General features: G+C 44.4%; 1 protein-coding gene and 1 pseudogene across 3 annotated transcripts in view; both read left to right on the top strand.

The window, feature by feature from the left end:
* Nucleotides 1-7,620, top strand: part of ABCG2 (ATP binding cassette subfamily G member 2 (Junior blood group)) — a 63,314-nt gene extending 55,694 nt beyond the window's left edge. For all 3 annotated transcript variants that reach the window (XM_053603997.1, XM_053604067.1, XM_053604153.1), the window contains 3 exons: nucleotides 2,652-2,741; nucleotides 3,526-3,608; nucleotides 7,202-7,620. In XM_053603997.1, the coding sequence (XP_053459972.1) occupies nucleotides 2,652-2,741; nucleotides 3,526-3,608; nucleotides 7,202-7,349 (321 nt within the window). In that variant the 3' untranslated portion in view covers nucleotides 7,350-7,620. The remainder of the gene's footprint in view (nucleotides 1-2,651; nucleotides 2,742-3,525; nucleotides 3,609-7,201) is intronic.
* Nucleotides 7,621-24,941: 17,321 nt separating this feature from the next.
* On the top strand, nucleotides 24,942-26,464 carry LOC128588550 (spermatogenesis-associated protein 6-like; annotated as a pseudogene).
* Nucleotides 26,465-26,949: the final 485 nt, after the last annotated feature.

The raw sequence follows: 26,949 nt of genomic DNA, 5'->3' as shown, positions 1-26,949 counted from the left end.
CCCCCTCTTTTCTTCATTTACATTCACCTATCCTGTAAAATCTGCTTGAGCACTGTCTTACCAGGCCTTGTTGCTTTAAGGAGGCCGGACACTGAAATAAAGCTTATGTTGGAGCATATACCTGCTTTTCTCTTTGCCCTTATCCAGCTATTTTTGCTATTGCTTGAACGTAGTTATTATAACTTCAGTTAACATGTTGCTAAAGTGTTGTTTTTTTCTTTTATTTAAAAGAATTTTATTTTAAGAACATGAAATCTTGCTATGTAGCCCCGGCTGGCCTTCCCAGTAGCTGGGACCTCAGGCACCTGCCACTGTGCCTGGCTGTTCTTAAAGATGCTTCTTGATGACATATAAACTGGAACTTTGAAAACTAGAAGAACTTGGATTTGCACATTCCCTCATAAGAATAACGGTCATAGGGTGGCGCCTATGGCTCTAAGGGGTAGGGCGCTGGCCCTGTAGGCCGGAAGTGGCGGGTTCAAACCCAGCCCCGGCCAAAAACTGCAAAAAAAAAAAAAAAAGAATGACGGTCATTTGCTGACTTGCATGCTGTGTGAGAGAACTGCTAGCTTGTTTCAGCAGCCCCAGGGGGGTCTGGTTGGATTCACCGTTCCACCGTGAAAGTTCTGTGAGAAAGAGAACAGTGTGCGTATCGATCTTGGGGTTCCACTTTTGTTTTTGTTTCTGATTTATACAGGTCAGAGATGTATTCCTTCAGTTCTGAAGGCTGGGAAGCCTGAGATTGAGGGGCCCGCATCTGGCGAGGGTCTTCTCACTCCATCATCCTGTGTTGGGAGGCAGAAGGGCACACAAGCACCCCTCTTATATTTTGAAGAGGAGTATTTTTAGCATACCAGAAGATCCAAAGTCCACACAGTACTAAGTCACCTCCTTTCTGGGTTTCTGACATTTTCTTACATCAATATGTTTTTGCTGGCCAGGCATAGTGGTTCATGCCTATAATCACAGCACTTTGGGAGGCCAAGGTAGGAGGATCGCTTGAGGCCAGGAGTTCAAGACTAGCCTGGGCAACACAGCAAGATCCTTTTTCTAAAAAAAATTTTTTTTAAATAGCTGGGTGTAGCAGTGTGCACCTGTAGTGCTATCTATAAGCAAGGCTGAAGTGGGAGGATATCCCTGGAGCCCAGGAGTTCAAGGCTACAGTGAGCTATGATTACGCCAATGTACTCTAGTCTGGGCAACATAGTGAGACCCTGTCTCTAAAGTAAATAAATAAATAAATATATTAATACTAATCTTACATACCCCTAAATTTCACACTCACAGATAAATCAACAAGTGAATGGGACCAGTTACCTATCTGCCCTCCAACATTAAGTAACAGGAATGCTTAGCCCATTAATACACGTGCTTGCTGCTACAGTAGCTGTCTTTAAATGCTCATGATTAGCATAAACTCTTGCCAAAGTTAATTCTTCGTTTCTGAATTTCAAAACTACCAGTGTAAACATCAGTGAGAAAGTAATAAATCTTGTTTATGTGTTTTTTAAATAAGACTTTTAAAACCGGTCATGAAATCATGTTTTACTCAGATACTGTGGTACATACTCATAGCTTACCTTGGTCAGGTAAAGTCTAAATACACATCCGTGTAGTCACCAGCAGCACTGCTATTGTTATTCCAGTGTGCCAGTGGGGTTTAGTTGGGGAAGTTTTTCGGGAGCCTCACAGCCATCTCTGTCCAGACTTGAGCTGTCCTGCCTGGCACCTCCATCACATTAGTCCCTCATTGGCCTTACAGGAAGGTGTTGACCCTGGCTGTGCTGCACCTTCCTACTTTACGTTCTGTATCAGCTCCAGGTTTGGGGTTATTTTAAGACTGCATTCTGAACTCTATTGCTGAAGTCATATGGATTATGTAAATCACAAATCTTACTCTGTAGTATGTGAGTCCGGAGGGACATGAGTTGCCCGTGATCCTTCTGGTTTAGGTTCTTGGGATGCAGGTATATAGTTGGGAACACATGGTGGTTATAGCATCGGCACAGTCAGCATTTACTGACCTTCCATTGTGGGCAGTTACAAAGAAAGTTGTATGAAGTTGGAGGTCTTCCAATTAAATAAAATATCTAATATATATTATAGATATATTGTTCTTCCTTTGAAACTATAAACAAGGCTGGGCGTGGTGGCTCATGTCTATAATCTAGGCACTCTGGGAGGCCAAGGCAGGTGTATTGAGCTCAGGAGTTCAAGAACAGCCTGAGCAAGAGCAAGACCCCATTTCTACTAAAAATAGAAAGAAAAAAAAAACACCCAAAAAACTAGCCAGGTATTGTGGCAGGCGCTTATAGTCCCAGCTACTTGGGGGGGGGGCTGAAGCAAGAGGATTGTTTGAGCCCAAGAGTTTGAGGTTGCTATGAACTACGATGGACACCAGGACACTCTATCCAGGGTGACGGAGTGAAATTCTATCTATTTTTTAAAAACCAAATAACAAAAAAACCAAGCATAAACCACATTGGCTAACTAGAGATCGGTGCATGCCAGGAGAAAGATTCAGTGTAAAGAATAGGTGGAGTGCATTTTAAGAGAGAGCAGGTCCTACCAGAAACGTTCAGAAGGCTGAAAGGGACTTGGAGAGGATTCTGTATGAAATGACCTGACCAATGCTGACGCTTTGTTGGCAGATTTTCTCAGGTCTGCTGGTGAACCTCACGACCATCGCGTCCTGGCTCTCGTGGCTTCAGTACTTGAGCATTCCGCGGTATGGCTTCACGGTGAGTATGCTCGGCAGTCCCTGTGGCTGCGTTCCCCTACGAGAAAGAACCAAACTAAAGCCGACCCAAAGTTCATTTCCCCAGCCGTGTGCTGTGTAAGCCTCCCATCTAGGAATTTCCTTTTAGGAGCAAGGAATAAGAATTTCCTATTAGCCACGGTCAGCACAAGGCCAGGAAGTCATTTGGGGTTTTCCCCCGTCAAACTTGGAGGGAGGTGTGAGGAGCTATCACATAGCGAAGGAGAAAGATGGACGAATTGATGAAAAACATAATTGTTGCATTTCAGTAGAACAAGGAAATAAATGAAAAGATGGGAGACTAGGTATATAGATTATATTGAAAAAGAATTAGAAAAGAAACAAAGTCCGTATAACATGGCCATTTTGGCTTTTATAGCTCACCACACCAAAGAAAACTGTCTGTGTCTTAATATATTGTAACCAAGTTTCTAACTCCCAGGAACTACAACTGGGTTTGATGAAAACAAACAAGAGCAAAAGATTGTTACCACAAATTGACAATACTCAGGGGCTAGGGCATAATATAGCCAGAGGTCTCCCCTTTTGGCTGAATGTTTCTTTTGTATTAAGAAGCCAAAATCCCAGCCCTAGGCCTTCTGATTGCCAGGGAAAATAACCTTAGTTCTTTTGGTGTGACACAATAGTGAATGTGAAACTTGGTATGTTTTTAGAAATAATAAGAAAGATTAAACTTGGAGGACATGCCCCTGATTGTTCTGAAATAAAGAACTGTTTACCTTGCCCCACTCCCACTTCTGTCATAGGCTTTGCAGCATAATGAATTTTTGGGACAAAACTTCTGCCCAGGAGTCAACACAACACTCAACAATTCCTGTGACTATGCGATGTAAGTCTGTGTTCATTCTCATAACGGGTTTGCTTAATACTGTGGTGTGACGTAGAAAGCCCACTGGACTTAGAGCTGGTACGAGTTCTTCCAGGATCACTAGGCTTCTCTGAGCCTATGTTTTCTCATCCATAAAGTGAGTTTTTGTGTGCTCATGTACATGAACTTTTTCTACTATAGTCAAAATTATATGTAATATGGGCCAGGTGCTGTGGCTCATTCCTGTAATCCTAGCACACTAGAAGACAGGTGGATCGCTTGAGCTCAGGAGTTCTGAGACCTACCTGGGCAAGGTTGAGACCCCATCTCTGCTAAAAGTAGAAAAATTAGCCGAGTGAAGTGGCAAGAGCCTGTAGTCCCAGCTGCTTGGGAGGCTGAGGCAGGAGGATTGCTCAGCCCTAGAATTGAGGTTTCTGTGAGCTATGATGACACCACTGCACTCTACTCAGGGTGACAGAGTAAGACCCTGCCCCCCTCCCCAATTATATTTAATATGGAGAAATGTTACCTATGTGTTGTTTTGTTTGTTTGGGGCCTTTAAAATTTTTTGACATTGAACAACGATCATTTATTGGTCATTCACATCTACAAGTCAAGGCTAGGCTTACCTCTAAGCTTCAGGTGGGTCCAGGCCGGCTTGATGTGTTCTTCATCCTCTTTGGATCAGGAGTGTCTCTCTTTGGGTTCTTTTTTTTTTTTTTTTGAGACAAAGCCTCAAGCTTTCACCCTGGGTAGAGTGCTGTGGCATCACAGCTCACAGTAACCTCCAACTTCTGGGCTCAAGCGATTCTCCTGCCTCCGCCTCCCAAGTAGCTGGGACTACAGGCACCCACCACAACGCCTGGCTATTTTTTGGTTGCAGCTGTCATTTTCGTTTGGCGGGCCCAGGCTGGATTCGAACCCACCAGCTCAGGTGTATGTGGCTGGCGCCTTAGCTGCTTGAGCCACAAGCACCGAGCCTCTTTGGGGTCTTTTAAAAGCTGCTTTTGATGTTTTGAATGTTTTCAAACATTCGAGTTTGAAATTAGGTGCTTTAATGGTTTAGGAAGGGCTTACAGGGCGGCGCCTGTGGCTCAGTCAGTAAGGCGCCGGCCCCATATACTGAGGGTGGCAGGTTCAAACCTGGCCCTGGCTGAATTGCAACCAAAAAAATAGCCAGGTGTTGTGGCGGGCGCCTGTAGTCCCAGCTACTCGGGAGACTGAGGCAAGAGAATCGCTTAAGCCCTGGAGTTGGAGGTTGCTGTGAGCTGTGTGATGCCACGGCACTCTACTGAGGGCCATAAAGTGAGACTCTGTCTCTACAAAAAAAAAAAAAAAAAAGGAAGGGCTTACAGTCTTGAGCTGTATGGATAATATGAAGCATATGCGTCCGTGAACTCACGGATACTACAAGCCCAACCCAGTGGTAAAGAGCTAAAAGGGTATCAATAGTGCAAACAGTGAATGTTTCCCTGCCAAGAGCCTGTCAAAATGCATTTGGGATAAATACATCGAGAGATAAAAGCCTGCACAGTTGTGTATTTTTTTTATTTATTTTTTTTTTTGTAGAGACAGAGTCTCACTTTATGGCCCTTGGTAGAGTGCCGTGGCCTCACACAGCTCACAGCAACCTTCAACTCCTGGGCTTAAGCGATTCTCTTGCCTCAGCCTCCCGAGTAGCTGAGACTACAGGCGCCCGCCACAACGCCCGGCTATTTTTTGGTTGCAGTTTGGCCGGGACCGAGTTTGAACCCGTCACCCTCGGTATATGGGGCCGGTGCCCTACCGACTGAGCCACAGGCGCCGCCCCTGTTTTTGTTTTTTAAAAATAACTTGGACTATTTCCTAACCTTCCTATCCAACAATGTATCTCCTAAAAAATAAAATAAAAGGAACAGGAACACACATTTCAGTAAGTTGAGAAGGAAATCCCGTTTTTTGCTTAATATCATTCAAGTGGATATTCAGGCTTAAACAAAACTAGAAGATATTGTTTTAAAAGTTTAATGACACTTTCCTTTCTATGATTGTTGTTAATCACTCGATTTTTATACATAAATTAACGAGAGAAAAAGAATGTTGGTATCCTAAATCTTTCCTAAATGTTCACATAGAAAAGAAATAACTCTTGATAATAGGAATTGCTGTTTTGAATTACTGACTGGAAGTCCTCCAAGAAGAAGGCTGTTCTTCATCCTGCCCACTCCCTTTTGCTTTGATTTGGGTGTGATGTCTTTATAACACAAAGTCACTTCCAGCGAGGGTCAGGGTGAAGTGGATGAGAACCCTGGGACCAGATAAAGGGCTGCCCCACCCCAGCCTTTATGAAAATAGAAGATGAGGTTCATCCTCCTAAGACAAAGGTGGAAGCTACTCTCACAGTAAAAGACAGGCAGCCGCTATCTGGGGGAATTGTTAAATTTTAAGAGCTGCACAGACGTGGTACCAGGTAGTAACTATGGCTGTCCCAGGTACTTTTAGCATCAGATGCTTTCCTAACCTGTGGCAGGGGTCTCTCTGCCCCAGCCTACTCCAGTTGCTGCTTAAGGATCAAACCTGATGACTGGGCCTACTGGCTTTTTGCCTTTTTTTGTGAGACACAGTTTCACTCTGCCACCTTGGTAGACATGGCTCACAGCAACCTCAAACTTTTGGGCTTGAGCAATCCTCTTGCTTCACCCTCTGGAGTGGCTGGCACTACAGGCATGCGTGACAATACTTGGCTAGTTTTTCTATTTTTAGTAGAGCGGGGGCTTTACTCTTGCCCAGGCTGATCTTGAACTCCTGAGCTCAAACAGTCCACTTGCCTTGGCCTCCCAGATTGCTGGGATTACAGGCGTGAGCTGCAGTACCCGGCCAGCTGGCCCTGCTGGTGATGTCTTACTGCTGTATCTGCCATGCTCATTAGTCTCCATGGAAGAGCTGAGAGAATGACTCTGGCAGGAATTCCTTGTTCCTCTTGTCCCAGTTCCCAAATTGTTAGTCTGTGTGCTTTTTATTACTATTATTATTTATTATTATTTTGCAGTTTCTGGCCGGGGCTGGGTTTGAACCCGCCACCTCAGGCATATGGGGCCGGCGCCCTACTCCTTTGAGCCACAGGCATCGCCCCGTCTGTGTGCTTTTTTTGTATGGCTTTTTTGTGGGTAAGCAGTCTACAAAGAACTTTGATCTTCTTAGTAAGGGTCATGAGTATCATCTGTTAAACTTGAGGTTTGTCTCCATTAGGAATAAGCAAAAAATTACTTGATTAAAATGTTCTGCCCTTTGAAGAGGGCAGATTACAGATTTGGAAACCAGTGAATTTGAGGAGGTTAAAACTTGGTTCCAAGTGTAACTCTATAAACCGGTCAAGTTCCTTAAACTGTAGTCCTTTCAGTTTTTAAATCTATATATCTACCCCATTTGGGTTGTTTTAGGCATTAACTAAGCAATTAAGCGCAAGATGCTGGCGTAATGTTTCGCATAATATTAAGTACACAATGATGGTTGGCTGTTGTGTAAGACAGGAGAATGATTGAAGACTTGGATGACCTGTAGGCTTCTTTAAGAACTTTGAGTAAAATTTGATGGATGCTAGGAATGAAGTTTACTCTTTTTCTGTTGAATTTCAGATGCTCCGGTGAAGACTATTTGACAAGACAAGGCATCGATCTCTCCCCATGGGGTTTGTGGCAGAATCACGTGGCCTTGGCTTGTATGATTGTTATCTTCCTAACAATCGCATACCTGAAACTCTTATTTCTTAAAAAATATTCTTAAATTCCCCTTTTATTTACTTTGATTTATCCTCGCAGAATCAAGGAGCACCTTTATTTGTCTTACATATTCAATCAAGGCTTTTTTGTTGCCATTGAAGTGTTGTTTAGCAACCGTTTTTTCCAACAGAAACATTCATAAAAGTCATAATGAACTTTATGCGAAAGAACACAAGTTAAAAACGAATGATATTATGTGTTGCCTGTTTATCTCATCTGACAGTAACCATGAAATCTACCCTAATTTACTGATCCAAAGAAAAAGGAGAATCGAATTTTAGGTATTCCTGACGAGTTACTAATATCTCTGGTACCTGTTTCCTGGTTTTTAAAAATGCATATGTAGGTTAGTATCCTCTAGTTTTCATATTCTATGAATCTGTAGTCTGCCATTATTTAATAAATAACAAATGTATTAATGTTGTATTGGAAGTGAGTAATCTAAAATATGTTGGAAAAACCAGTCTTATTTCCTAGGACCAAAAAACCCCATTGTGATAGAAAAAAAAAATATCTTTGATCAACTTTTTACAGTGAATAAACTTACCAGGATTTCTCTCTAGTGGTATTACGATGCCTCAGGTGTCCTAGCTGGATGCAGTAGGAAGCCACGAGTCTGGTGATTCAATCCTTGTGCAAAATCTGGGAGCTTCTAGCTCTGGAAAGTCTCTTGACCTTCTTGGATATTTCCTTGGTTTAAGATCTTTACTCCAGGCTGGGCATGGTGGCTCGTGCCTGTAATCCTAGCACTCTAGGAGGCTGAGGCAGGTGGATCGCCCTGAGCTCAGAGGTTCGAGACCAATCTGAGCCAGAGTGAGACCTTGTCTCTACAAAAAAAAAAAAAAAAGCCAGACATGGTGGCGGGTGCCTGTAGCCCCAGGTACTTGGGAGACTGAGGCAAGAGAATCACTTAAGCCCAAGAGTTGGAGGTTACTGTGAGCTGTGATGCCGTGGCACTCTACCAGGGGCCACAAAGTGAGACTCTGTCTTGATAAATAAATAAATAAGATCTATGCTCCAGATGTATATCAAGATCTTCTGAGAAAACCTTGCTGAAATACAGGTGTCTGGGCCCTATCTAGTTCTACTGCATAGATCTCTCCATAAAGAGCTCTGACCCCTCTGAATTTGGTGATTTTCCAGATCTTTTCCATCTATGAAAATTTTACATATGATTTAATAACTGCTACATCTGTCCCTACATAGGCTTTTTTCTTTTCCTACTTACAGACCTCATTTATTGCCATATCTTCTTTTCATTCTAACAGCAGTGAGAGGGAAGTGTTTTAAAGTTTTTGTTATTGAAGGGTTATGTACCTGAAGGTGCAGGTGAGTGAATTACCAGGGAATGAACACTTGTGTGCAACCATCAGTCCAGGTCAAGAATAGAACTTCCAGGCTTGGCGCCTATAGCACCGTGGTTACAGCGCCAGCCACATACACTGAGGATGGTGGGTTCGAATCCAGCTCGGGCCAGCTAAACAACAATGACAACTGCAACAACAACAAAAAAATAGCTGGGTGTTGTGGCAGGTGCCTGTAGTCCCAGCTACTTGAGAGGCTGAGGCAAGAGAATCGCTTAAGCCCAAAAGTTTGAGGTTGCTGTGAGCTGTGACAGCACAGCACTCTACCCGAGGGCAACATAGAGATACTCTGTCTCCAAAAAAAAAAGAGAATAGATCATCACAGCACACAGAAGCCCCTCCTGTCCTCCTCCCAGCTGTGACTTCCTCTCTCTCCTCCCTGGGTTATTTTTAAAACAGAACTTGTGTTTCCCCTGTTTCTATTCTCAGAGCCTTAACGAAAGCTCAGTTTTGTATTCTTGTGTGTGTAAGCACGTGAATAATTAAGTCTCCCCCAACTTTCAAAATTTTGAAATAATTTTACATTTACAGAAAAGTTGCAAAGGTTCTCTTAATGTTAACATTTTATATACCCAGGGCAAAGCTAAGAAATTAACATGGGTACATTACTGTTCACTAAACTGCCTGCCCAATTCTGATATCACCAGATTTCTTTTACTGTTCCAAGATTCAGTGTAGGAGAACACATTGCATCTAGTTTCCTCTTGTAAAAGTAAATGCTTTTCAGTATTCACACAGGAATTGTGTGAGCGGAGTGTGGACTCCCCTGTGACTGGGCACCTTGGAATCCATTAAGCTTGCCAGTGGGTGCCCTGTCCTGCTGTTACACCATCAGCACTTTGTCACAAACATTACATTTTTATCTTTGAGCTTTAAGGAACAGTGTTTTCTTTTTTCTTAGTATCTGATTAATGCATCATCTTGTAACATATTATCTTTTTTCCTGGTTATTATGTGACCATCAAGGTTAATCACTTCTTAGTTCCAGCATCTGATTTTAAGGTAACTGTACCTTACAGCTCCCTGGATACATTTTTCCCTCCTTACACTAAAAGAAATATGTACCTTATATATAAACTATACTTTACAAAAGAAAGAAAACTGCCAGAATTTTTAGTATCTATTTTTTAAATTAGTGAGACTTTAAATATATCCTATTATATTTATCCTCTTTTTGTATTAAAATTGCCTTTTTAGGCTTGGTGCCCATAGCTCAGCAGCTAGGGTACCAGTCACATACACTGAAGCTGGTGGGTTCAAATCCAGCCCAGGCCTGCCAAACAACAATAACAACTACAACCAAAAAATAGCCAGGCATTGTGGCGGGCACCTGTTGACCCAGTTACTTGGGAGGCTGAGGCAAGAGAATCACTTAAACCCAAGAGTTTGAGGTTGCTGTGAGCCATGATGCCACAGCACTCTACCCAGGGCAATAGCTTGAGACTGTCTCAAAAAAAAAAAAAAAAAAAAAATTGCCTTTTTACTATACCCACACACATATACACAGACACATCTTTTTGGTTTTGACAAACATGACATAAAATTTACTTTCTTAACCATTTAAAAATCAAGAAACATTTTTAAAAGGGTAGCTTATTTTCCTAGAGAGTGGAAAAGAAAATGTTAGTTTGTAGAAATTTACTTAGGACCATGTATAAATTTTTTTGAATTCTGTTTATTTTCTTGAATGTCAGAACTAATCTATAATGGATTAGTTTTAATTGGTTTAAAATGTAATAAAACTATAGCTGGGTGTTGTGGCAGGCGCCTATAGTCCCAGCTACTAGTGAGGCTGAGGCAAGAGAATTGCTTAAGCCCAGGAGTTGGAGGTTGCTATGAGCTATGACGCCGTGGCACTCTACCAAGTGTGACAAACTGAGACTCTGTTTCAATAAAAAAAATATGTATACAATAAAACTTAAGATTAAATGAATGTTAATATAGTTGTTTCTTTATATTACACATACGTAGGTATTCATTTTGTTATGTGTTCACCAGATTTAGCTCATGTCTAGACAGTTGTACCTGCTTTACACAAAACCATATTAATATGCTGGTAAACTGGGTTTCTAAGGACGTGTTGGTAATTTTAACTTCAGTTTTGATTTTTCAAGATATTATATTGAAATCCTGTTTCTTAATAGAGACCAGAGAGCCCAAGGAAAGAATACTTGTCATATAGTTTGGATATTTGTCCCCTCCAAATCTCATGTTGAAATTTGATCTCATGTGTGGGAGGTGTTTGGATCAAAGGGTGGATCCCACCTGAATGTTTTGGTGCCCTCACCTGCCAAGGTGAGCGCATTCTGGTATTAGCTGAGCAGGTTGTTTATCGCTTCCGCTCTCTCTATGTGACACATGTGCTCACCCTTCACCTTCTGCCTTGTCAGAAGTTCCCTGAAGCCTTCACCAGAAGCAGATGCTGGTGCCACACGTCTAGCACAGCCTTGCAGAACTGTGAGCCAAATAAGCCTCTTCTGTTTATATTACCCAATCTCGAGTATTCCTTTATAGCAACGCAAAATGGACCAAGACAGCTTGGAGCCCCACCAAACATAGCAGCTGCCAGCTTGGTGTACCACCTGGCCTTTCGTCTTTTTATGTTTTAAATAAATGGTTGACTTGTAGCCTACTTTCTTCCTTTCAATGGGCAATACAAAAGTAAGATAGTTCTAAACCAGAGTTCTAAACCTAGCGGGCATACTTCCAATTTTTTTTTTTTTTTTTTTTGCTATTATATAGGGTCGGATTTCCCAAACCTGCGTGGTAAGGATCTAGGATACTTAGGGTTGGAAGGAAAGGTGGAACGAAAGACTGTTGCTTTGTTCCTCCCTTGTGTTAGGAGTGGAAAGAAATTCCTGGTGATTCTTAGGAAATGCAGAATTTTAATGAGCAATGGTATAGCCTTTTAGTAAGTAATTAAGGCTAACTAGCTTTATATTAGATTTAATTTGATCTCCATTCAATCCCTGGGTAACAGTTGTGTTCAAAGCCACCATGCATTGCATTTTGTACCCACCTAAACATCAGAATCACATTTAGGGCTAAGTGGACCCTTAACATCAGTTGGTCTTTAGATTTGTGTTAGCTGCAGAATCCCTCAGCTCCACAGAGTGGCAGACAGATGCTCCTCCATTGACCAGTTGAAAATGTGTAAGTGGAAATGGATTTAATACACATAACCTACTGAACATCATAAGCTAGGCTTAGCCTCTCTTCAGTGTATTCAGAACACTTAAACATTAGCTTGCCTTTGAGTAAAATTATCTAACACTTTCTTTTTTTTTTTTTTTTGTAGAGACAGAGTTTCACTTTATTGCCCTCGGTAGAGTGCAGTGGCGTCACACAGCTCACAGCAACCTCCAACTCCTGGGCTTAGGCGATTCTCCTGCCTCAGCCTCCCAAGTAGCTGGGACTACAGGCGCCCACCTCAACGCCCGGCTATTTTTTTGTTGCAGTTTGGCAGGGGCTGGGTTTGAACCCACCACCCTCGGCATATGGGGCCGGCGCCCTGCTCACTGAGCCACAGGCGCCGCCCTATCTAACACTTTCTAATAAAGTGTTGCATATTCACATGATTCATTAAATATAGTACTGAAAGTGAAAAACAGAATGTTGGTAGGGTACGCCAAGTAGGGTTTCTACTAACTGCGTATTGACACACAACTGAAGTCGAAGGATCATCAAGCCACTGCAGATTGGAGCCCATCTGTGTGTGGGTCTCTGATTAATGACAGCTGAAGGTGGTGCTGCTTTTACTCAGGGGTGTGGGCTGTCAGGTTCACTCCCCTTGTGGAGCTCCAGCAGCTCAGCAATCAAAGGGCTTGGCAATATGCTGTTTGGAAAGTCTCAAGCTGTTCCATCTTTTTCATTTTGCAAATGAGAAAACTTGAGTTTCAAGAAACAAAGGTCACCCATTATTTCCTTGCTAAGATTTGGAACAAAATTGCAGTATTACCGGCGGCATCCGATGAACGTCCATGGTGGGTTACTTTTCTGGAAGCAAGAATGGGCAGTTATGGTGAACAGAAGCTCCAGGTGTGTGAGCTGTGAGGCAGAGCCAGTTACCCCTCCTTGTCATCCTTTACTGCCCAGGTCTGTGAGCGTGATTGACCTGCTTAGGGTATGATTGACTTAGATAGAGTCTTCTATATCTTTCCCATAAAGGGAGGATTCTAATAGTATCAACCGTCTTTGGGTTATGAAAATTAAATAAGATAATGCATAAATAAGATAATCCTAGAAATAGCTGGTCATAGGACCCACTTAATACAGTTTAGCTATTACTATTATATCCCACAGACATCACCCTGGTCCTAAGTGTCATGCTAGTGCTAGTTCATGAACGGCAACTCAGTGGGACTGGGGCACCATTCTTCAGCTTGCATTCTGCACATGGAGCTAGGGTTCAGCAAGCTGGCTTGCGGGCCAGACCCCGCTCCTGCCTGCTTTTGTAATAAAGCCGTACTGGGGCACAGCCATGCTCATTAGTTTTTGTATCCTCTTTGGCTGTTTTTGCCCTATGCTGGCAAAATAGTTGTGACAAAGACCATCAGACCCACAGAGCCTAAAATATTTACTTTCCCTGTATGAAAGTCTGCAGACCCCTGCATGAAACCACTAGTGCCCGTTCCTAGTGGTCACTATAGAATGCACAGTCCAGGAGCCCAGATGGCCCCTGCTCTCTCAGTATCATTCCCATGAACCTATCTTTACATTGATGCTTCTTCACCCTGCAGCTTTACACTCTGCTGGCTGAAGGGGCCGGATGCTCAAAAGTTGGGGGTACATGTCACCTTGGCGGGCATTGAGGGTTCTGCTGACTCCGACACTTTGCCAGTTAGTTGCCATGGGGTTTCCACGTTGGTGGAAGAGCGGACAAAGGAGTTCTAATACTGGTCATCCCTGTCATCCTGAGAGGCTAGATCAGTGCTGCATAACTGGTCTCAGGTCACTCAGTGTTTCCATGGTCCACAGCCTGGAAAGGGCAAGGTAACCAAGGGAGCCCCCAGCATTGAAGATATGGACCACTGTTACAGGCAAGCAGCTTAGAGCACTGAAATACTGGCCACATTTGGGGACAAGAGCAATTTTGCTTTTTTTTGAGACAGTCTCAAGCTGTTCTGGGTAGAGTACCATGGCATCACAGCTCACAGCAACTTCAAACTCTTGGGCCTAAGCGATTCTCTTGCTTCAGCCTCCCAAGTAGGGAGGGACTACAGGCACTTATCACAACACCTGACTATTTTTTTTTTTTTTTGGTTGTAGTCATCATTGTAGTTTGGCAGGCCCGGGCTGGATTTGAACCTGCCAGCTCCAGTATGTGGCTGGTGCCCTGGCTGCTGAGCTACAAGTGCTGAGCTGCAACTTTGCTTTTTATTTTTTATTTTTTTGAGGCAGTCTCGCTCTGTCACCCCAGCTAGAGTACAATGCGTCATCATAGCTTATTGCAAGGGGTCCTCCTGAATAGCTGAACCAGGCCCCACTAGGCACCCACCACCAGGCCTGGCTGGTTTATCCGTTTTTGTAGAGATGGGGCCTTTTGCTGAGGCTGGGCTCCATCCTCCTGCCTCAGCCTCCCAGAGTGCTAGGAATACAGCGTGAGCCACCCTGTTTAGCTGCAGCTTTGCTTTTAAATACTAATCTACCTAACCCTGAGTCTGGGAATGCCTCCAAAATGTCTAGTGATGAATTACTCTTTATGTAGGAAAATCTATTCACGGTAAGTTTCCCCTTTCCTTCAAAACTGATACTGGTGCTCTGTGACCTCAGTGGTATTGCCCAGCCACCTACACATTCCTCCCACCACATGTACTTTCCCCAGATGCAAGCTGGGCTGGGTGGTGCAGAGTGGAGACCTACGCATCTTGCAGCTGCTCAAGGCCATGCTTCTGTCTGTAGTCCCCCAATAAATCATCCTACACCGACAGAGTGGATTTGTCTGCCTCATTCTTTGGTTTCCCTGCTCCTAAAGCATGTGGGTGTTGTCTGCATGTACGACCCTTTCGTGGAATTAGTGGGGAGCTAGCCGGAAGTCAGGAAACCAAAGCATGGGGAAGGAAGCTTTGGTGGGGGGAGGCCCAGGGTGGCTCTCCTCACCCATGCAAGGTGATGGTGTCCATTTGCCAGGTGCCTGAGGACCACCTTGAGTACAAGGATGCCCCCCAAACACCAGAGGGTCTAGAGTGCTGTTAGTGAGAAGCCTTATGGCTCACATGGTAAGAGGGAGGCCGATCAGGGACAATGGAGAGTTTGCTGCTGTTGCAGGCCATGCAAGCAGCCAGGGAAGCTCAACTAGAGGTTGAAGTGAATATAGAAAAGTTGGGGGGTTGGGAGGGAAGATCCCAATTAGAAAGGGAAGTGAGAACTTCGCTGTGTTAAGTTTGAGACTGAGGAGTGAACAGTTGGAGACCATAGCTGGCCGGTTACGGTTATGGAGGGAGAAGGCAACTCCCTGAGCCTGTCCTCACCAGGCTGCCCTTGCTAGGTGACCTGGCTGGCATGCAGATAGCCTGAATCAGATGACCACAGAGAGGTTATCTCAGAGGAAGAGGGTAATTATACTCCCCTTGTGAAAGCCGGATGCTGCTCACAAGTGGAAAGCCCAAACATGCAGCCTCCACCCAGGGATTGGGTACAAGAAAAACTTTCTAAAGAGCTGCCAGAGAGAAGCTTAGCCAGGACTGTGACGTGGCTGTGGGACACTGCGGGGGGTGGGGAAGGGGGGGATAGCACCTCCCCAGCAGGGAGAAAAGCTGAAAAAATGAAACCAAGTGTCCAGGGCCCTTTCATGTCCCTGTTGTGCCCTAGTGGGACAACATGTATATGACGTGGGCTGCATTCCAGCGGTGGGCTCCTCCTTAGCTTAGGGACTAGGGGTGCAGCCAAGGCCACTTCTACTTATGAGTAGTTGGGAGTGGCCAGAGACGCCATGTAGACCTCACTCTATGGGAGTCCAAAAAAACAAGCAAAATCTCTAGCTTCAGAAGATGCGGATAGAATGCACCTTAATTCGTTCTGTTAGACTGTGTTAACGCCTTCTTTTTTTTTGAGACAGAGTTTTACTTTGTCGCCCTCGGTAGAGTGCCGTGGCGTCACACAGCTCACAGTAACCTCCAGCTCCTGGGCTTAGGCCATTCTCTTACCTCAGCCTCCCGAGTAGCTGGGACTACAGGTGCCAGCCACAAACACCTGGCTATTTTTTAGAGATGGGGTCTCTTGCTCAGGCTGATCTCAAAGTCCCGAGGCAATCCACCCACCTTGGCCTCCCAAAGTTCTGGGATTACAATCTTGGGCCACTGCACTAGCCAAAACTAATGCATTTTTAAAAGGCAAAATATTAACATCCCTGGCACAAGCCTTAGGTTTCTGCCTTCCCAGGATACCAATGTCTTTACATGTGACCAGTGGGCTCTCTGACAAGTCTAGCATGGGAAAGCATTTTCCCCGGGGACTCTGGTCTCTGCCAAGGAAAGGCACTGAAACCTGCTATTTTTCCACTAAACAGCAGGTCCTGTGAGTATGCGAGGCCTTGCAGCAAAGGGAACCCATAATGGCTGCTTTGCTGGTGCTGGTAAAGCAAGTCTGCCTATAAGGCTGGATAGAAGAAGGGTTGTAATGGGAGGCCAAGGGGTGAATTGCTTGAGGTCACGAGTTCAAGACCAACTTGAGCAAAAAGCGAGACCCCTATCTCTACTAAAAATAGAAAACTGAGGCAAGAGGATTGCTTGAGCCCAAGAGTTGGAGGTTGCTAAGAGCTATGATGCCATGGCACTCTACCCAGGGTGACAGTTTGTGACTGTCTCAAAAAAAAAAAAAAGAAGAAGAAGAAGAAGGGTTGGTCTCCAGGCCTGCCTCAGCTATTACCCAGGCCTCCACGTTACAGAAGTGTTATAACGCACCTGCAACAATGGGGTGCCCTCTCCACAAGTCCTCTGGGGGAATGAATTGCATCCTGGGCTTGGGGCCAGTACAGTGTGGGACCTCTGCTGTCCCTATTGTGTATTGTGGAGCCGCCACAAAAATGTCTCCAATGGGGCATGAAGGCACAGCCCTCACCCCCCAAAACAACTTGGTACCCAGATGGGTCGATCTGAGGTGACCCACGTGTACAGATGGCAGCTGCTGCCCATCTGCAGAAGGTATAGTCGGGTTCGAGATGGGAATGCAGCAGAGTGGTCAGTGGAGAGAACTCTGACCATTCAGTTGCTTTGCACCCATAAGCTCTACAGTTCTCTACAGACAGTTTGGGAACTGTTTGGGTCTACAACTAGACTTGCCCAAAGGGTCTGAGATGACTGGCATGTACTTAAAATCCCACATGGGGAGCTGAAACGTGGAAAGACATTTGGGAGAGGTGATCGGAACCCACTGGGAGCCTAATTGTGTGTCATGCTTCAGCCCACGCTGGTCAGATTCATGCTGCCCCCCTCCGCCCAGTTACCTGAAGGCTGATACCTTAGCAAAATGTAGAATATCAGCTTCCTCACAATCATCTGAGCAAGCAAATTTGGTACATAACATAGTGGGCATCGCAGTGCATGGGTGGGCTGGCAGATAGCAAAGGAAGCAGGCCGGCCTGCCACGGTGTGGGTCTAGTGGCCACCGTAAGACCGCCTTGTGTGCTCCCACCTGAGTCCCCACCACATGCCGCATGCAGTGAGGCCACCTCCATGACAGCTGCCCCGTTGAGTGACTGGCAGACAGACCACAGCCAGTAAGCCTGGGACAAAAGTGTGATAACACAGAGGCTGTCTCAGGATTGTTGCAGGCCTTCCCTTGCAAAAGGGCAAACCAAACAGCCACCAGGAAGGGCTTGGAGTAACTTAGTGTCATGTGTGGCCACCCTCCACACGCTGACAGCAACCAAGGTACCCATATCAATGTCTGTGATGTATAAGATTGGCCATATAAAAGTGACATAGACTGGAGATTTCATTTGCCATGTAATCCCCAAGTGGCAGGTTGATTGAAAAGAAAAGTGACATTTTGAAGGTGCAACTGTGAGCAGTTATAATCCAACACCTTGCATCTGTAGGCAAAAGTTTTGCCTCAAGCCATTACAGAACTTGAATTCGGTTGAAACCAATCCCGGAGCTGGCCCTGTGTCTCTGACTTGGAAGCACTGCCCAGGAGGACCCGCTCACACTGTTGGAAAACATGTCCAGCCAGGGACATTCCTGCTGGAGCTGATAAAAGGCCCAGGGCAAATGTCATTTAGGCCTCCCCAAGATCTTGAGGGAGGAGAGGTGACACTTGGATGGGAGACAGGGTATTTCTTGGCAGACAGTGAGGAACCCCCTGGCCAGTCAAAGAGGCCTCTGTTGATCATGTTGGAGGCTGGGCCAAAATGCTTTCCACGTCACTACCCTGGAACACGGCCCCTTTTTAAGGAGACTTTGGTTGGCTGTTTGCATGGTCTTTTGTTCCCCTGTAACTTTACAGATAATCCAGCACCTTCACCCCTGGGCAACGTGTTTGATCTGCACCCCCAGCGCACGATCCTCAGGCTGCCTATGTCCTAACTAACAGGGACGAAGCTATCACAGTCATTCTGCTCCATGGGGAGGAGCTGCCCTGCCAAGTACCCATCTCACTCTTGTATTTCCAGCCATAGTCTCTGCTCCCCTTGCTGCTCTGCCCTGGGAAAGGAAGGATGAACCTCCTTTTGCACGTGCTGGGCATTATGCCCAGAGCACAGTTTGCAAGGATGCCTAGGGGCTGGCAGTTTGTTACCTGTTCCCAATACCTCTGGTCTGCTTCGGTGGGTATCACTCAGCTAAGGACATGACTGGTGACATGTACAACAGCTGCTTCCCAGCAGGACATGTAGCTCAGCGGGACATGCATAGCCAGATAATGATGTCTGATCCCACCTTTTTTCTGCCTATGGCTTTCTTTTGGTTTTTTTTTTTTTAGAGACAGAGTTTCACTTTATGGCCCTTGGTAGAGTGCCATGGCATCATACAGCTCACAGCAACCTCCAACTCCTGGGCTTAAGCGATTCTCTTGCCTCAGCCTCCCGAGTAGCTGGGACTACAGGTGCCTGCCACAACGCCCAGCTATTTTTTGGTTGCAGTTCAGCCGGGGCTGGGTTTGAACCCACCACCCTCGGTATATGGGGCCAGCGCCTTACCGACTGAGCCACAGGCGCCGCCCTTTCTTTTGGTTTAATTCTGTAGTTTGTGGCAAAAGCTGTTATTCATTCTTGGTCTTGCCCTTGTTGTTTATACACATTATTGCTGTTGCAGCCTTTTCTTATAGCTGGAAAGTAAATTCATTCAATGCCTGGCACCAGACGCCCACCTCTAAAGGCTCAGGGGCCACTGCAGAAGAGGTGGGTGGGTGAGATTGTAAGAGCTGCATTCCAGGGACGGAGTGTGGGGACAAGAGTGACTTCACTTTTCAGTGATAATCTGCCTGAATAATTCTGAGTCTGGGAATGAATGCCTCCAAAATGTCTAGTTGATGGATTATTCTTAATGCTGGAAAATCTATTCACTGTAAGTTTCCCCTTTCCTCCAAAGCCACTTGATACTGGTGCTCTGTGACATCATTGGCATCGCCCAGCCACCTACACACTCTCCCAGCATGGGCACTGTCCCCCGGATGCAAGCCCTGGTCTGGGGGGTGTGGCAGGGAGACCTACATGTCTTGCAGCTGCTCGAGGCCATGCTTCTGTCTGTAGTCCCCCAATAAATCATCCTATACAGACAGAGTGGATTTGTCTGCTTCATTCTTTGGTTTCCCTGCTCCTTCAGTACTTGGGGTCACTTTGCATATATGACCTTTTCACAGAACACCAAAAATGAGGGAACTCTAGGAAGGCAGGTGAGGAGAGAAATAAAAAGTAGCGGGGAAGGGACTCATGCCTGTAATCCCAGCACTCTGGGAGGTCGAGATGGGTGGATTGCCTCCAGACTTTGAGACCAGCTTGAGCAAGAGGGAGACTCCATCTCTAAAAATAGCCGGGCATTGTGGCAGGTGCCTGTAGTCCCAGCTACTCTGGAGGCTGAGGCAGGAGGATCGCTTGAGCCCAAGAGCTCAGGGTTGCTCTGAGCTATGACACCATGGCACTCTACCAAGGGTGACAAAGTGAGACTCTGTCTCAAAAAATAAAAAGAAAAAGAAAGAAAGAAAAAGTAGTAATTATGGCCTTGGGACCACCAGCAGCAATGGGGACAAGCTTGTTCTAGTTACCCCTCCTGTGTTGTGTTTTCTGACGATTACAGCTGGCTTCTCCTTCAAATAGTCCAGAGTGGGCTCTGCGCCTGTGGCTCAAGCAGCTAAGACACCAGCCACATACAGCTGAGCTGGCAGGTTCGAATCTAGCCTGGGCCTGCCAATAACAATGACGGCTGCAACCAAAAAAACAGCTGGGCATTGGGCAGGCACCTATAGTCCCAGCTACTTGGGAGGCAGAGGCAGGAGAATTGCTTGAGACCAGAGTTGGGAGGTTGCTGTGAGCTGTGATGCTATGGCACTCTACCCCGGGCGACAGCTTGAGGCTCTGTCTAAAAAAAAAAAAAAAAAAAAGTCCAGAGTGGACTTAGGGTGGGCACAGCAGATCTGAGTGGGGCACGGGGTGGACTGAAGCAGCCGCGTTTGCTGCCCGTTGCCTCTCCTCTGTGCTGTCAGTTTTGGTTGCAGCTGTCACTGGTAGTTCTGGGTAAACTCTGATCACGATGACAGCTTTCCACCTGCGGCCAGCACCACACATCTCTCGACGTGCCTGCTCTGAGATCCCCTCCACAGCTGACAGAGCTCAGCTACGTGAAGGGCAGCCTGAAGGTGCAGGGGTTAACACCCCAGGAGCTTCCGATGGGGATCAGGCCAGGGGACAAATGCGCCCAGCCTTCTGTTCATAGGGTGGAGTTAGGAGAGACATCTGTCATGTTCTCGGAGGGGGACTATGTCTCTGCTGCTGCAGAGGCGACAGCAGCACATCTGTCACTGGCGTCTCCTCCTTTTCTGTGTCACAGTTCTTAATCCAGCTTTCTGATATCACCTCCCTAGTAAACTACCTGAGCCTAAGTCCACATCTCTTATCTCTTTCAGAGAAATTAACTAAAACACGTTCCTGGATAGACCAGAAACAGCTGAGCATGATGAAAGAATTGACTGAGGCTGAAAGTTCAAGCCCAGCTCAGGTGATGTAGTAAAAACTGTTTAAAAAAAGATCAGAAACAGCAAGAAGTGACTGTGAGGGCTGCTTTCCAACCCAGTACCGTCTGTACAGATGAGGTGATGACCTACAGAGAAAAGCCAAGACTCAACACCTGGTCACAGCTAGTAAGGAAGTTCAAAAAGTACGCTGGATGTAAAATGAATTCATAAAAAAGTAATTTCCCTTTACAGTAACCAACAGATTTTGTTTTGTTTTTTCCAGTTTTTTGGCCAGGGCTGGGTTTGAACCCAGCACCTCCGGTATATGGGGCTGGCGCCCTACTCCTTTGAGCCACAGGTGCTGACCTTAACCAACAGATTTTGTTCATAACATCAGTAAAAACAATAAAATAGTAGTAAAACTATAATAGTAACAATAAAACCATTCATATTAAAGAATGCATAAGATCTTTAAGAAATTTTTTTGGGAAAATCTTAAAGGATAAAATTTATCCTTGAAGGAACTCTTAAAGGATGTGAAGGAAGATCTAAATAAAGGAAGCATTATCATTTCTTTTTTTTTTGAGACAGAGTCTCACTCGGTAGACTGCCGTGGTGTCACAGTTCACAGCAACCCCAAACTCTTGGGCTTAAGCGATTCTCTTGCCTTAGCCTCCCAAGTAGCTGGGACTACAGGCACCCACCACAATGCCTGGCTATTTTTTTTTTTTTTTTTGCAGTTGTCATTGTTGTTTAGCAGGCCCAGGCCGGTTTTGCACCTTTCAGCCCCTGTGTACGTGGCCAGTGCCCTAACTACCAAGCATGGGCACTGAGCCCATTATCATGTTTTTGATATTTTAAGGATGTCAATTCTCCCCAAACCAATAAATTCAACACAATTCTCATTAAGTTTCGTTGGGACTTTTTTCCCCTCAGGAAACTTTTAAACATTTATATGGAGAAACAAAGGTTCACAAAAATAGATTAATTGATTTTGTAAAACAAACAACAAACCCCAGAAAGGGTTTATCTTATTACATATGAAGATACACCACAAAGACACAGGAATGAAAGTTGTGTAGGAATAGCCAGAGATTGATAGAAAAGAACGAAGTGTCCCCAGTAGACCCATATTATGTGTAAATATACAAATCTGAAGTACATCAGGGACTCTGGAAAAATGACTTAAATAATTGAATATTATAATAAGTGTTCACAAAGTTGGCTCTTCATACAAAGAAAATATCATGGGCTTTACACAAATGTATTCTTAAGATGGATTAAATGTGAAAGATATAACCATAAGTTTGATATATAAAGCTTTTGTGACCTTATGACAGTCTCTTTGAGACCCCCAAAACACAGTGAGGCAAAAAATTGATGAATTTTACTATATACAAATGACAGCAACACTGGTAAAGTTAATCTGACGGATGAGAGACATTAAGAGAATCCAAAACTGATAAGGCTTTATACATAAATCATATAAGGAACTTAGACAAATCAACAAATGAGACCTTGACCCAAAGGAAAAACAGAATGAACAAAAACATACTTGTATCCCATTAGATCAAATTGTGAGTTTTTCTTTTAAGGGTTTGAACAGGCAAATTACAAGATGAGGAACCCAAATGTCTAACAACTGTGTGAAGGAATGGATGTTCAACCTTGCTAGGAATCGGAGAAACACAAAATCAAATGAAGTCTGTTTAAAACCATCTCATCATTGAAGGTGAGGAGACTGGATGGTACCAATGCAGGGCAGGGTATGGCTAAAACTGGTGTTCTCATGCACATAGCTGGATCACAGGCTGCTGCAGTCATTCTGGAGGGCAACCTGCAGTTCTGGGTCAAGGTATGTACTGTTCAGCATTCCAATTCACATTATATTCTGAGGAGCTGAGAAATCAACAAGGGAATTGCATCTGTACAAAGACTCAACATAGAGCAATTAAAGCCAACTATTCACTACAGCAATGGATAATAAAATGTGGTGGCTACACACTAGAAAATACTACACAGTCTTCACTGTAACTTACCAGAGCTACATACTGCAGACAAAACACATCTTAATAACATAGCATCGTTAAGAAATACAATTTGTAGTATAAATCCATTTGGGGTGTCCAACCTTTTGGCTTCTCTGCACTGCACTGGAAAAAAGAGTTGTCTTGGGCTGCACATTAAATACACAAACACTAATAAAAGCTGATGAGCAAAACAAGAGTCCTGCATGATTTTCATCATATCTCCCACCACAGATAAGCAAGACAGTCCTCACAGAATCCACGTGTGGCCTGCAGGCTGTGGGCTGGACGCTCCTGATAGGGTCTTTATTTTCCTGCAAATTCAAAATTATCAGAACATTCCCCTTTGGGGGAAATGGCAGAAGGAGAAAATATAATAATGGTGGAGAAGATAAAATTGCCTAAAACATTAATTGGGGTTGATGTGAGAAACTTGTGGCACAACTTCCATAGAAGATGTTCTATTAGAAATCTTAATGATAAAAAGGAATTATTGATCAAGAAACTGCTTTGCTTTACGTAAAGACTTTGGGCAGATTTTTTGGGGATTTCATGATAAAATATATGATCTTGATGAAAACATTTTTATTTTGAACTTAAAGTCAAAATAAATAAAGTTTTGAACTTACAGGTTTTGTAAGCCTTTAAAATCTTATTTTTGAATCTAGTGGAAAACAAGTATGTTTTGTTCATTTAAAGGACAGATTGGAATAAGAAAAAGAAATACAAACATAGGTGGCGCCCATAGCTCAGTCGGCAGGGCGCTGGCCACATACACTGAGGGCGGCGGGTTTGAACCCAGCCTGGCCTGCTAAACAACGACGACAACAGCAACCAAAAAATAGCTGGGTGGGCGTTGTGGCCGGCGCCTGTAGTCCCAGCTACTTGGGAGCCTGAGGCAAGAGTATCGCTTAAGCCCAAGAGTTCAAGGTTGCTGTGAGTTGTGATGCCACGACACTCTACCCAGGGCGACAGCTTGAGACTCTGTCTCAAAAAAAGAAAAAAAAAAATACAAAAATAAAGTATTAGAAAATTTCATTTCTTATGTGTTTCTGGTTGTTGTCCCTTTTTTTTCTTTGAGACAAAATCTCACTCTGTTGCCCTGGGTAGGGTGCCCTGGCATCATCATAGCTCACAGCAACCTCAAATGTCTGGCTAGTTTTTCTATTTTTAATAGAGACAGGTATTGTTACTGCTCAGGTTGGTCTTGAACTTCTGACCTCAAGCGATCCACCCACCTTACCCTCCCAGACTGCTAAGATTATAGGTGAGCCACTGCACCTGGCTAGTTTGCTTTTTCTACATATGCAACTTCATGTTCAATTCAATGGTGTGTTAAGATTTGTTTGATAAACTAAGAGACTGATCAAGATAAATAATAAAACTTGTATTAACAGCATTAACTCTATGTCTGTTCCATACAACCCTCAGCGGTTCTCAACCTGTGGGTGGTGACCCCTTTGTTCCATTTGTAACAACATGGCAATTAGGAAGGCTGTGTTCATGGGCATTTGTATTTTCTTGGTTATTTCCTCCAATACTTAATGAATTTTGCATTTCTCAAAGCTATTTTTGTTGTCCAAGCTACTTAATAGCTTTCTACTATTACTTTATAAATAAAACATAGCTTACATTTTCAAGATAGCTCCTTCCATTTTCTTGGGTGACCAAACAGTCCCAATGCTAAATCCGTTTGGCAGACTCTTATCGAAATGTGCTTTATATTCAGTTTTCCATCTCTCTGGGTGCAGAACAGCTCAAGTGGATACCATTTCTATGAAATGCCCTTGCCGCCTTACTACTTACATTGTGTGATAAAGGGCAATTAATCCTTTTAATTACATCTTTAGGTAATCAAACAGTATTAAAATTTTTTGTCCGTATCAGAATCAGTAGGTCATAAGAGAAGGAAAAAACAAATCATTCACATGAAAAAATGGAAACCTTGGCTGCTTCTCAGGTGGGACCCAGGCTGGACAGCGGGCCCCGGCCTGGGGCCACAGCTGCCGCTACCACTGGCACCTTGTCTCCCCCAGGTCCCCACCCCGAGCCGTGTCTCTCTCTGTCCCACTTGGGCCGTGGCCGGGGGTCCCCCCATGGATGCCGAAGGTGAAGGCGCTGCAATGCGCCCTGGCACTGAAGATCCACTCTACTCTTACTTTGTTGCCCTTGGGGGAGTGCCATGGTGTCACAGCTCACAGCACCCTGAAACTCTTGACCTCAAGCAATTCTCTTGCCTCAGCCTCCCAAGTAGCAGGAACTATAGGTGCCCACCACAATGCTCGGCAATTTTTAGAGATGAGGTAACCTGTCCAGGAGTGGTGCTGAAAGACAAGGAGGACATCTATCTTATCATCTGTGTGTTTGGCCAGTACAAAAAGACACAATGTGTCCCAGCCACTTTTCCACTGATCTTCAATGCCGGAATGGTGTTTGAAAAGGTGTTCCCTGAAGTAGTAGACCCTGGAGATGTGGTTGCAGAGCTTGACCATGATACAGCAGTGTTGGAGTTGATACCACTAGTTCCACCAGTGAGTGAAACACTGTCTACATATGATGAAAATACACGCGATTTCATGTTCCCGGGTCCGAACCAAATTTCTGGACATCATGATTCAAACCGCCAGGTTACCATGAGGAGGACTTCTGGCCTTCGAGGAATTGTTCCAAAGCTGGGATTTTCTACAACTTCAGTTATTACTGAATGTCTGATAAGTTCAAGGAAGTGCTGCACTCAGGATAAATTTACTTATCATTCAGCTCCAGTTGAAAAATCACATGGCAGACTGCAAAGCAGATCATCAAGATCACAAAAGAAAAAATCCAAGTCAGTCGAGAGAAGCAAATATTGTGTAAATGCAAAAAACTATGAACAGCTTACAGTTTCTTCAAAATCACACTCTCCATCTCCCTACACAAAAAGACAATGTGTGAGCTACCTGAAGACACCAGGTGGCGGCTGGCCCATTTAAATCTGGGACCCTATGAATTCAAAAAAGAAACAGATGAGCCTCCATTTGTGATTAGACATGTCGATCCCCCAAGTCCCAGGCTGATACTTTGTTTGGATCTTCAGGCAGAGACTGTGAAAGAGACGGATGGTCAAGGATGCACAGTGATCGTTCTCATCTAGGCTGCTGCCGCCCCAAGGATTATAAGGTTATCAGGACACCCCATGGGAGAGACTTCCATGACTCTTTGGAAAGGTGTGATGAATATTTGAGCCCAAGAGCCTGCGGCAAGTCCCAACATTCCACACCCTTGACAAGGCTGAAGCATTCTCCAAGCCCCCTGTTAAATAGAGCTTCTCTCAGGGAAAGGTTCCATTCTGATTGGTGTTCACCTTCAAACTTCGATGAGATCCATGACCGGAGGACAGAGACCTAGAGAAAGACAATGAACTGGCCCTGAAAAGAAGTCTTTTATACAGAGACTCTGCCTGTGATATAGCTCATTTCAGCGGCCACGCGGTACTCCTCACTTGGATGACAGCGAATACTGGTCCAACAGGGCCGCCTGGTATAGGGAAAAATCTCGCCTTTGAGAATAGCATGGACAAGATGTACAAGAACTTATACAAAAGGGCCTGCAGTTCTGTTTCTCATACACAAGAAAGCTTCTGAGATCATCCACCATAAACTGGATGAATGCCCATGTCAACTTCTCAATGAAAACGTTTGATGTGAAAAAAAAAAATGGAAACCTTAAAGAATTGTAAAATTGATGCTATTTTTACTTATTGAATTGGAAAATGTTAATCTTTTTCCATCAAAGGCTATTTTTCCCTTCTAAACATCAGTGGTATTCTGTGATTTTTATATAAAAATGTTGGCTATATTTTACTATCTTAAAACTTGTATCTACTGAAAAAAATACCTGCCTCTTGAAGTTTTGAGTATGTTTCTTTCTTTTTAAAATCTAAAAGAAGCTCTAACGTGGTTCTCAACCTTCCTAATGCCACGGCCCTTTAATACAGTTCCTGTGGGTCGCGACCCACAGGTTGAGAACCGCTGCTCTAAGAAATCCTGTTTTTTGTAGGTAACCTCTCAAATTCAGCAATTTTTTCCTTTTTGTGCATAGTTTTCTTTACATTCAAATAAAAATAAAT

Source organism: Nycticebus coucang, chromosome 1 (genome assembly GCF_027406575.1).
Source record: "Nycticebus coucang isolate mNycCou1 chromosome 1, mNycCou1.pri, whole genome shotgun sequence".
NCBI lineage: Eukaryota > Metazoa > Chordata > Mammalia > Primates > Lorisidae > Nycticebus > Nycticebus coucang.
The sequence above is the reverse complement of the archived record's forward strand: the minus strand, read 5'-3'. Positions and strand labels throughout refer to the sequence as shown.